General features: G+C 41.8%; 1 protein-coding gene across 8 annotated transcripts in view; it reads left to right on the forward strand.

Moving 5' to 3' along the window:
• Positions 1 to 7,012: 7,012 nt before the first annotated feature.
• The window catches only part of LOC143487827 (NACHT, LRR and PYD domains-containing protein 12-like), a 91,379-nt gene continuing 86,060 nt past the window's right edge, over positions 7,013 to 12,331 (forward strand). For 7 of the 8 annotated variants that reach the window (XR_013124388.1, XM_076987051.1, XM_076987049.1 and 4 more), the window contains exons 1-4: positions 7,013 to 7,221; positions 8,359 to 8,621; positions 9,201 to 9,269; positions 10,040 to 11,789. Coding sequence is in view for 7 of the 8 variants with exons in the window: in XM_076987051.1 (XP_076843166.1) it covers positions 8,360 to 8,621; positions 9,201 to 9,269; positions 10,040 to 11,789 (2,081 nt within the window). In the remaining variant the exon portion in view is untranslated. The remainder of the gene's footprint in view (positions 7,222 to 8,358; positions 8,622 to 9,200; positions 9,270 to 10,039; positions 11,790 to 12,331) is intronic. The other variant, XM_076987045.1, reaches the window with a different exon arrangement.

Genomic DNA, 12,331 nt, shown 5'->3' on the forward strand with positions numbered 1-12,331 from the left:
CTGACAGCAGAAGGAAGAAACGAGCTTCGATGTCTTTCCTTTGAGCAACGTGGATGGAGAAATCTGTTGCTGAAAGAGCTGCCAAGTGCGACCACGGTTTCATGCAGTGGGTGATCTCTGTTCTCCCTTAGAGATGACAGCTTGGTCATCATCCTTCTCTCCCCAACTGCTTCCACCGAGTCCAGTGTGCAGCCCAGAACGGAACTCGTCTTTCTGATGATTTTGTCCAGCTTTCTCCTATATGTTGCAGTAATACTACTGCCCCAGCAGACAACACCATAGAAAATGGCAGATGCTACCACAGACTCATAAAAATAGTTCAGAAGAGATCCCTGTATTCCAAAGGAACGAAGCCGCCTTAACAGATAGAGTCTGCTCTGGCCTTTCTTATACAGGGCCTGTGTATGGTCCGACCAGTCCAGTTTGTTATTGAGGTGAACACCCAGGTATCTGTAGGAATTAACAGTCTCTATATTTCGTCCCTGGACGCTCAGCTGTTTTGGTGGGTGTGCCTTAGAAAATATGCCTTAGACCTTCGAAAGTCCACCACCAGCTCTTTTGTTTTGCTGGTGTTGATTACAAGGTGGTTTTGTCCACACCAGTCTACAAAGTTCTTGGTGAGTTCCCTATACTCACTGTCATCTCCATCCAGGATGTAGCCAACAACAGCCGAGTCATCTGAGAACTCCACTGCCTCCTGATGTGATTTTGTGTGTGCTAAGAACAGTGTCTAAAGAAGAAAAGCAAACGTCAGAAATACTGTACATCCTGTGTACAGTGCCAACAATGTTTTAACGATCGAACATCTAAATTTTAAAAATATTGAATTTTCATCCACTCGTTTCTAATTGCTCATGCTAGCTAGTCAGGCATCCTCACAACACCTAGCCAGGAAAGCTAACCAGCTAGCATTACAGGGGTTGCCTGTTTTAGTAACTCGATGTGTAATTAATAATATTATGCTCCTCAGGTATTGACTAAACTTTGACTTTGCTTACCGTAACTTAACTTTAAGTTCAGCTCGAATAGTGTACAGCAATTCTTTATGTTTAACACGAAACATAAACACTGGCATCTGACAAAGACGAGCACGGGACATTGCCCGATCGCACATTAAATAGACGAACTACATAAGTCCCAAGTCATCATGATACGAGCCACAGGTGAGATCGATGAACATGCTCACATACACTGCTGTATTTAGGTGACCAGAAGTCTTGTGTACTACACATATCACATACAGCTCTGGAAAAAGAGACCACTGCAAAGTTGTTAAAACTCAGCATCTCTACATGTATGACAGCCATTCTATTACAGTCTCAGTTGAATTCCAACCCAAGTTCACCTCATTCTACTTAATGTGCTTCTGATTAGGTGTTCACCTGAGCCAAATCTAATTTACTGAAGAAAAGTATAAAAACACTTTTGTGATCATCATAATCCTCTTGCAATAGGACAAGCTGGATGGCAAAACAAGTGCTAGGAATAGCGCAAACAAAGTTGAATTAAAAAATAACTATTACCCATGCCAAAGGACTTGAAAAGAAAAGTCTTGAGTGAGGAAAAGAAGGGCTCAATTCTGGCTTTACTGGCAGAGGCATACAGTTAGCGTACAGTGAGCGTTGCTTCCATCCCTAAATTTTCTAAGACATGGTTCATTACAACAAGGTCAAGCAGCAGACATTGGGGACAACAACGCTACAGACCAGGGGCCTCATGTACAAAGACTTGTGTGGATTTCTTACTAAAAATTGGTGTACGTACAAATCCAGAAAATGGCGTACGCAAAAAAAATTCGGATGTATCAAACTGCGTACACCGGAATCCATGCACATTTCTTTTGTACATCCCAATCAACATGGAATTGAGCGCACACGGTGACACGCCTTCCTATAAATATGCAAATTCATTTAAATTTGCCCTGCACCAGAGAAGTTTCCACTCTGATCTATTACAAACCATGTCTAAACGGGTAAAGAAGAGGAACTTCACCGAATGTGAAGTGGAGACTCTCCTGAATGAGGTAGAGGCGCGGAAAAAATGTTTGTTTGGCACGTTGTGGCATTACGGCAAAGCGCAAAAGATCTGAGTGGGACAACGTGTGTGAAGCTTTAAATGTTGTGGGGTCAGAAAAATGCAGACTGGCATAATTATATAATGCACCTAAAAAAATATCAGTGATGCGCTCACTAGCATCAGCTACTCAATAAAAGAATTGGTTAAAATTTGAATGCTGTCTCTTACCTTTTTATATTTTAGCTATGATTTGTTGCCTCGGTTGTATGGCACCTGGGTTAGGCTGCGCATTAATTTGTCCTGGCTCTGGGTCCACTGGTTGCTCCACCACCTCTAACAATGACACGGCATACCTGTGCGCAACTTTGTGCAGGACCCCACATGCCCCCAGTCCTGTCCAGCCAGCGCCACCGGCTTTTCAGCTGCCCAGTTGCCCTCTCCACGACTGACCAGGTGCAAGAATTGAGAGAATTGTATCTCCGCTCCCGGTCAGTCTGTGGATTACAAATGGTCATCAGCCACGTCTTGAGCGCGTAGCCGCTGTTTCTTAAGTAATTTAACAATTACCCATGTTTTCAATTAATTACTCTAAGCTGGAAATGCCAAATGCTTTTATTTAAATGCACTCTGCCAGCTTGTAATCTTATCCCAACCATGTTGTTTGTAAGGATGTACGAATCATTGGGTTGATCCAGGCCAACGTGCCACTACATTAGTAAGGCACATTTTTGCATCACAGATTATTTGCACGTTTATGGAATTAAAGTGCTTTCTATTCACATAAGCAAATTCCTCCTCAGATGGTGCCTTTATAGAAATGTGTGTGCAGTCGATCGCGCCGATTACATTAGGGAAATCGGCTATCGCTGCAAATTGCGCTTTAATGTTTGCCTGGTCAACCGCTTCATATGGGAATTTTATATACCTAGCTGACATGCAGATGATCCCATCCAAAACAGATGGCATGGCCCGGCTCAAAGATGACTGGGATATTCCCGACCGGGCTGCCAGTTCTCTTTGACATGAGCCAGTTGCCAGGAAGCTGAGCGTTTCTCTCTCCAAAATTGAACCCAACTCAGCACAAGAGGACAGTTCTTAGAAGTCTGAAACGGCTTATAAGCCACTCATCATCATGGGCCAAAAAATCATAATGGTCACGGAAAACACGCTCTCTGCGAATTCGGCCATTAGCAATATCTTCCAGTAATGCCAACGCTGCCATCTCCCAAGAACTCCAACACTTCAAGCATTTTTATATAATCTAGGCTAAGTGGAAACACGTTGAATGATTATTTCAGTAAGGCAGTGAAATTGTCTAATAAATTTACTGTTAAATTTTCTGATTCATTTACTTAATTTTACCCAATAAGGGCTTACTACAATGTGTGCGTGAAGGATATCTTAATAGTAGGGGTGGGACAAAAAAATTAATTAAAAAATTTAAAAAATGAATTGAATTAATTACAAGCCTTGTAATTAATTAATCGAAATTAATCACATTTTAATTGCATTTCAATATTTAACATGAGAAATATTAATTTAAGTTTGAATGATGAATGATCATAAGCATAAACTTCAACACTTGTTTATTTTTCCACCAGTCTACTACACAGACCAATAGATGAGTGCAGAAAACAGAGCAAACCGTTTTCAGAACACTGGAAATTCTGACCAAAGATTTTTTATTTTGGGAGCTTTGCTCAGGATATTGGAAGAATAAGAAGAACTGAAGTAAATCAGAAGATGTTTTTAATACCATTTTAGATGGTATATTTTTCTTTAATTTCCCAGGCCTCTGCCACAGCCATCTCCATAGTGCCTAGAAGTGTCTTCTGCATGCTCAAAGCAAGTGACTGGATCTTCCATTCATCATCTATAATATGAGCTGTCACACCAAGATAATTCTTGTTGCTAACAGAGGTCCAGTGATCCCCAGTCAGAACCACATTTGTGGCGCTCTTCACAATAACCTGTTTTACTTCCCTTTCCTCATCACACAGCTGCTGGATTTTCTTCCACATTGTCTTTCTCTACGGCAGTTTACAACTTGCATCAGCAGACAAAATTTGCAGCACGTCTTGTAAAGACTGGATTATACTTTCGCGAGTGACCGTAGCGACTCCACACACCTCGCGCGAACCTCTGCGGAGGCGTTTAAACTTGCCGCGTCTTACTTAAGCCTTCGACCACAGAGAGCGGTCTACGAAGTGCTCCTGTGATAAGCGAACTCCTTCCTACATAAAGTGCAAATAACACTATTTTTGTTTAAACTTCCCTTTGGAAGTTTCTTATATAATGTCCCATCCACCAGCGTAGCCTCTTTAGTCATCTCCATCATGCTCATCTTATTGTGCGTCCATATAATCTGTATGTCTGGAACTCAAAAGTGTCTCATGCATTAAAATGCATTAATTTTTTTAGTTCGTTAATTTTCCTGTAATTAATTAATCGAAATTAATGCGTTAAAGTCCCACCACTACTTAATAGTTGTCATTTCAATGCATCACCTCTAAGTGTCGCTAATTGACGAAAACACATTAGAAACATGCGTACGCCTGAAGTGAAATTCAGGGTATCTGCACATTTTAAAATCTCAAATTCAATGACTTTTAAGACGTTTTTAATACCTCTCACAAGAAAAAAATAATACTATTACTGTGGTAAAAAATGACAAACTAGATAATAGTATACAAAATGTTTTACTGAACTAAAATAAATAATACTGTCCAACTTAGGGAACAAAAAAATAATTTAAAATAACTATCAAATAAATATAAAAGTGCACTGTTAAGAGAACTCAGCAAAACAGCCTTTACAGCCTTAAAAGCCTATAAACAACTAAAATATCCAAGTTTCAATTTTAACTTGTTCTGCACCGTTCAGCACCATACTGGACTGGGGGGGGGGGGGGGCGTGTTGCGTACTGACAGTCACGCTGTCTACATTGTGATGCTGCCCTCACTGAAGGCTGAATTATTACAGTTACAAAAAACTCAAAGTTAAAAAATTCGAGAGGTGCACGACCTCGCCCAGGGGCGGAGCCACTGCGATTACGTCATTGTCGGCACGCGGAACCTCGCGCCGTTCGCGACATGTCAAGTATAAACCAAGCTTGACGCGGCTCAGGGATTATGGCACATGCAGCGCCGTGCGCAGTGCCCTAGTGCCTGTACATTTACATTGTAATGGTCCAATGACGGTAATTTAAAAACCAGGACATTTCCTCACTTAAAAAAAAACCCGGGACAGGACGTGAAATACGTCCCGGGAAATACAGACGTTTGGTCGCCCTACACAGTAGACAAATCATTTTTGGCACTTACAGTTAAACTGCAGTTAGCAGCGAATGACTCGATATGCATATTACTATTACGAGTGCTATCATATCGCTTGTGTTTTTCAGATTTCATATGAGAATCCAGCGCTTTACAGCCCATTGTACCAAGTTTGAATGTTTTTCGGCAAGTTCACATCGCGCCTCATACGAATCACTGGAAGGTTTCAGCCAGCCACAATATTTTTCATCCTCCCATTGCCACTTGTCATTGAATGGACATTTACCCATGTCTGCATCAGAGCCTTGTATTGTTGTTCCCGCCGCAGCCCTCAAATAAGAAAAGCAGCTTGTTAGGCAGCTAAATCATTTGTCTGATGTTTCCACCCGTTAGGTGACATACTACTGCCATCTACCATGCAGAGTACACGGCCGTTGCGGAAATGATAATTATTGTGGGATATACATCGGTAAAATAAAACAGAAAAAGTGAGCAACACTTATTAATGCCTCCCCTCCTTAATTTCCAGACATTTTAAGACATTTTTAGACCTTGAATATGTAAAACTAAATTTAAGACATTTTAAAACTTTTTAAGGACCTTGGAAATTGTCGTGTGTGGACGCACTTTCTCACGTTCAAATCACATTTCGTACATCTGACCATTTGCGTGAAACATAGCGTACGCAATGCTTTTGTGCGTACGCACCGTTCGTACATGAGGCCCCAGCAGAGGACAAAACCGACTCTCCACTGACCAGGATGACCGGCACCTTATTGAAATGTCCTTTCAGGTTGGTTCATGGGGAAGGTTCATCTTTGTGAAGGACGCTTGAATCAAGCCTCATACAAGGTTATCCTGGAAAAACACTTGCTTCCTTCTGCTCGGGCAATGTTCCCCATCTCTGAGGACTAGTTTTTCCAGCAGGAAATGCTCCATGCCACACAGCTAGGTCCATCAATGTGTGGATGAAGGACCCTGTCATAGCCACCCAATCTCCACCTGAACCCCATTGAAAACCACTGGAATGTAATCAAGAGGAAGATGGATAGTCACAAGCCATCAAACAAAGCTGAACTGCTTGAATGTTTGTGCCAGGAGTGGCACAAGGTCACCCAACATCAGTGTGAGACACTGGTGGAGAACCTAGACGCATGAAAGCTGTGATTAAAGATTATGGTTATTCCAACAAATATTGATTTCTGAACTCTTCCCGAGTTCCTGAGCACTCTTCTATGGATTTGTTTTCTTTGCATTTTTCAAGGTATGAAAGCATTGCATCTTTTTCATTATTTTGACAATTTCTCATTTTCTGCAAATAAATGCAAATTAAATGCAAAATGTTTGTTTGGAATTTCATAGACATGTTGTCAGTAGTATATAGAATTAAAAGAACAATGTTCATTTTGCTCAAACATATGCCTATAAAGAGTAAAATCAGAGAAACTGATAATTTTGCAGTGGTCTTTGTGTTTTTTCAGAGCTGTATATGTGAAATGTGCCATATTTTTGTCAATTGTGATTTTTACACCCCAATCGAAATTTGTCCTCCGCTTTTAACCCATCTGTGCAGTCAGTACACACACACACACACACACACACACACACACACATTAGTGATTACTTGGGGGCTGTGGATCACACGTGCCCAGAGCGGTGGACAGCCCTAGGGCACCAGGGTGTAGACACAGGAGACAGTAGTGTAACGTTTAAGCAGAGAAGCATAAACACCCACACCCAGGAAGATGTGTTTTTACATGAGGCTAATGAGGTGTTCTATGATTGTGATCCAACGAGTCAATTTGCTCATGCAGGGTTGTTTCCTTCTAAAGCAAAGAAAGCCAGATTACTGCTGAGATTGAACTCCAGTGAAGAAACAGAGACTGTGTGTACAGGAGAACTCCAGTGAAGAAACAGAGACTGTGTACAGGTATGTGTGTAGTAAGTAAATGGCCGACAAGCTGCAGTGAAACTGTAGAGTGTGTGTGTGTGTGTGTGGACATTAAGTAATGTTTTATGCTATAACTCTGGAAACTCTGAGCATCCTGTTGAACACAGATCTAGACATTATTCACAGGTTTGTAATATGAGGTACTGGTGTTGATTCCTGTAGTTTAGTAATAGTCTGGATCAAGGGGATGTTGAATTCTGACCTATCTAGGATGAATTCTGTGAACAGATGCAAAGTACTTTGTAAGTCACTCTGGATAAGAGCGTCTGCTAAATGATAATTTTGCTAAATGTAAATTTTGCTAAATGTAAATGCTTCCCCAAACTATGCCCAAGTGTATTTATGTGTGTATTGTCTAGTCTTTGAGGTTTTCTCAAATTGCTTCATGTTTTGTTTATTTTAGTTCTGTCTCATTTCTCACGTGTTCATTTACTCGTCTTGGTATCAGTATGCTGTGTCGTTCTCATGCCCTCCATGTTTCATCTATTAAGTTAAAAGAAGATGTCCATGTCAATCATGAAAGCCTGAACAATAAACCCAGTTCTCCCTCACATGTGTGTCTGCCTCCTACAGCCCCTCCTATTACAATAACATAATGTCAATAAAATGTAAATGTGCCATATTTTTGTCAATTGTGATTTTTCACCGTAATCGAAATTTGTCCTCTGCTTTTAACCCATCTGTGCAGTCAGAAAACACACACACACATTAGTGATTACTAGGGGGCTGTGGATCACACGTGCCCAGAGCGGTGGGCAGCCCTAGCCCGGCGCCCGGGGAGCAGTTGGGGTTAGGTGCCTTGCTCAAGGGCACCTCAGTCATGGCCTCAGGCCTGGTAATCGAACCCACGACCCTCCAGTCACAAGACCAGTTCCCTACCACTAGGCCATGACTGCCAAGACTTATGGGAGGAGGAGAAACCATGGTGAAGTATCTCTCACCATCCCTGCCCTGTGAACATGAACTTTGAACATGTCTGAACATGTCTATTTGAACATGTTTGAACATTCAGTAAACTGGAGTCTGTAGTCCTCACTGGTCTTTTCAGTAAATTGGAGTCTGTTGTCCTCACTGGTCTCCTCAGTAAACTGGTGTCTGTTGTCTTTAATGGTGCAGGATGGCCAACATTCCAGAAGAACTGCTGTCCGTTCTAGAGGACCTAAAGTCAAAGGAACTGAAGAACTTCCGGTGGCATCTGACTAACAGTTTGGAAGGTGACAAACGCATCCCAATAGGTCATCTGGAGAATGCAGACGAACATGACACTGTGGACAAGATGGTGCAGAAATATGGCCCAGATGGAGCTGTGGAGATCACAGTGGACATGCTGAAGAAGATGAACCAGAACCAGCTGGCTGAGGACCTGAGGACCAAACACAGTGAGAATAATACAGATGAAATCATGTTTACTATTTAAACACAATATTTCAGAAATTAATTTGATCACAGCATCAGACTTAATATGATGACAGCATTAGTGTGACAGGCAAGGAAGTGCAAAATAAGAAGGAAGCGATCATGCCTGCCTCAGGGAAAAGGGAGGATTTAATGAATAACGTGCACCAACATAAAGCCCGAGACATAATCCAAATTAAGGAAACAATAACTAGCAGTCAACTGGTACATAGACTAGATATTAATAGACAAAAGATCCTCAGGTGTCGGGTTCCCTAATGGGCTACACCCACCAGAGGGACGAACATGATGTCACAAAGACAAGACAAACATGAAGGTAACTGAGCTCAACAACATGACATCTCAAACACCTTCACACTGACTCATGTGTTTCAATTCCACAATACAAAGAGGGAATCTGACATTAGGATAGAACAATAGGTTAGAAGGCTGAACAATAATTACAAGCTTTATTGATGAGAAAGGCAGAGGTAAAGCTGCAGTTAAGGATGACCAGGTTTGTGCAGGTTTTGTGTGCTTTACTCTGACGTCTCCTCTCACAGGTGGACACAGATGTGAAGAGTCGACTGCTAAGAGTCCAGCAGGTAAATTCCACCCAGTCACACCTTTAGGTAGGAATACATATTACACCTTTACACAACCTGCTTTAGATTTAGATTTATTTAGATGCTTATGAATGTATTTTTTCTGAGTACTCACTGTTGTTGGAGGCTGGACACAACTGCAGACTATAACGAGGTTCATTAACAATTTAACATAAAAAACTACATAAAGTTTACAGACATACAAAGACAAATCAAACATCAACCAAGAACACCAACTAATACTGACTGGCCTGGGAATCAAACCCACAACCCTCCGGTCACCAGACCAGTTCCCTAACCACCAGACCATGACCATATAGATTTTAAATCTTGATGTCACATAAATAAATTTTTACTATTTACTATCAGCATATCTGAGGGTGGCATAGTTCATTGTAGTTTTAGTGCAAACTGAATAAAGGTGTTTTAAAGGTGGGCCAGAGATAATATCTGTCATGTTGCGGACGCCCCCTGCTGGCCACAGCGGCAGTATTTCATGTTGTCCTGTTATTGTGGTGTTGTGTTCATCCCTCAAGTGGGCGGGGCCTATTAGGATCCCACCACCTGAGGGTCGTTTGTCTATATATGTCTTGTCTTTGTACCAGTTGACTGCTGGTTATTTGGATTATGCCATGTGTTTTGCACTGGTACAATTTATCCTTTAAATCCTCCATTTTCCCCGAGACTGGAGTTATCACTTCGTTCTTTTTTTTGCACTAACCAATAACCAAAATAAAAAATCACAATAACCAAATAAAATTACTGTCATCTTGTGTTTCTGTTGTTTTCTGTTTTAGAAAAGCTCAAACACAAACTACTGGAGAAATATAAAAAAATTTATGAAGGACTCCCAGATCATGGAAGCTCAACCCTTCTGAATAAGATCTTCACAGAGCTCTACATCACAGAGGGAGGGAGTGGAGACGTCAATAATGAACATGAGGTGAGACAGATTGAGACAGCATCCAGGAGACCAGCAACACAGGAGACACCCATTAAATGTAATGACCTCTTTGAAGACAAACCCATCAGAAGAGTGCTGACTAAAGGAGTTGCTGGAATTGGGAAAACAGTCTCTGTGCAGAAGTTCATTCTGGACTGGGCTGAAGGAAGAGCCAATCAGGACGTCTGCTTCATATTTCCACTTCCTTTAAGGGAGCTGAATTTGATAAAGAAGGAGAAAAAGTTCAGTCTGATGGATCTGCTTCATCACTTTTTCTCAGAAACAAAGCAATTACAGTTAATAGACTGTGATGCTTATAAAGTCATTTTCATCTTTGATGGTCTGGATGAATGTCAACCTCCTCTAGAGTTTCAGAGCAATGAGGACTTGTGGGATGTAATGGAGTCGACCTCAGTGGATGTGCTGCTGACAAACCTCATCAAGGGGAATCTGCTTCCCTCTGCTCTCCTCTGGATAACCTCTCGACCAGCAGCAGTCAGTCAGATCCCTCCTGAGTGTGTTGACCTGGTAACAGAGGTACGAGGGTTCAGTGACCCTCAGAAAGAGGAGTACTTCAGGAAGAGAATCAGTGATCAGATCCTGGCTGACAGAATCATCTCACATATGAAGTCATCAAGAAGCCTCTACATCATGTGCCACATTCCAGTCTTCTGTTGGATTGCAGCCACTGTTCTAGAGAGCATGTTGGGTGAAGCAGGGAGTGGAGAGATCCCCAAGACTCTGACTCAGATGTTCACACACTTCCTGATCTTTCAGATCAAACACAAGGACAGAAAGTACCATGGCAAAACTGACGCTGATTTTCAGCAGTACAGAAATATTGTTTTAGCACTGGGAAAACTGGCTTTCCAACAGCTGGAAAAGGGCAACCTGATCTTCTATGAGGAAGACCTGAGAGAGTGTGACATTGATGTCAAAGAAGTGTCAGTGTACTCAGGAGTGTGTACCCAGATCTTCAGAAAGGAGTTTGGACTGTACCTGGGGAAGGTGTTCAACTTTGTACATCTGAGTGTTCAGGAGTTTCTGGCTGCTTTATATGCATTTCTCTCCTTCATCTCCAACAAAACAAATGTGCTGGAACAGAAAAAGAAAACACTCTTTAACAGATTGACAATGTCTGACTTCCTTAAGAAAGCAGTGAACAAGGCCTTACAGAGTAAGAATGGACACCTGGACCTTTTCCTCCGCTTCCTTCTGGGTCTTTCACTGGAGTCCAATCAGACTCTCTTACGAGGTCTACTGACACAGACAGGAAGCAGCTCTCACAGCACAGAGGAAACAGTCAAGTACATCAAGAAAAAGATCAGGGAGAATCCCTCTCCAGAGAAATCCATCAATCTGTTCCACTGTCTGAATGAACTGAATGATCATTCTCTAGTGCAGGAAGTCCAAACATATCTGAACAGAGGACGTGATCGTCATCACAGTGGACTCAGATTGTCTCCTGCTCAGTGGTCAGCTCTGGTGTTTGTGTTGCTGAACTCAGAACAGGAGCTGGATGAGTTTGTCCTGAGTAAATATGAACCATCAGAGAAATGTCTAATGAAACTGCTGCCAGTGGTCACAGCATCCAGAAAAGCTGAGTGAGTATTTTCATTCATAAACACATTACAGCACTGGGGGGAGTTTCCCAAAGAATCAGTACAAAATCATAATAAGACTAAAGACATTGTTAACTTCACACACACACCCACACCACACACACACACACACACACACACACACACACACACACACACACACACACACACACACCCACACACACACACACACACACACACACACACACACACACACACACACACACACACACACACACACACAGATGTTCACTGTATCTCACTGTATGGTGTTTCTGTACTGGGGTTATTGATCCCTCCCACAAACAATAGAAACAGCTGAATTAGAATAAAAATGTGTTGGAGTAAATTCTACTACACAGTCCAGCATGAGTCATGAATATGCATAACCAATACAATTACTGACTTTAGCATCTGCATTACATAATGTTGTTTGAAGAACAGAGATTCACATATGTTTCATCTAACACAAGATTGAGAGAGAGAGAGAGAGAGAGAGAGAGAGAGAGGGATAGAGAGATGGTGAAGTTCTGACGCCAGACACA

Source organism: Brachyhypopomus gauderio, unplaced genomic scaffold (genome assembly GCF_052324685.1).
Source record: "Brachyhypopomus gauderio isolate BG-103 unplaced genomic scaffold, BGAUD_0.2 sc50, whole genome shotgun sequence".
Taxonomy (NCBI): domain Eukaryota; kingdom Metazoa; phylum Chordata; class Actinopteri; order Gymnotiformes; family Hypopomidae; genus Brachyhypopomus; species Brachyhypopomus gauderio.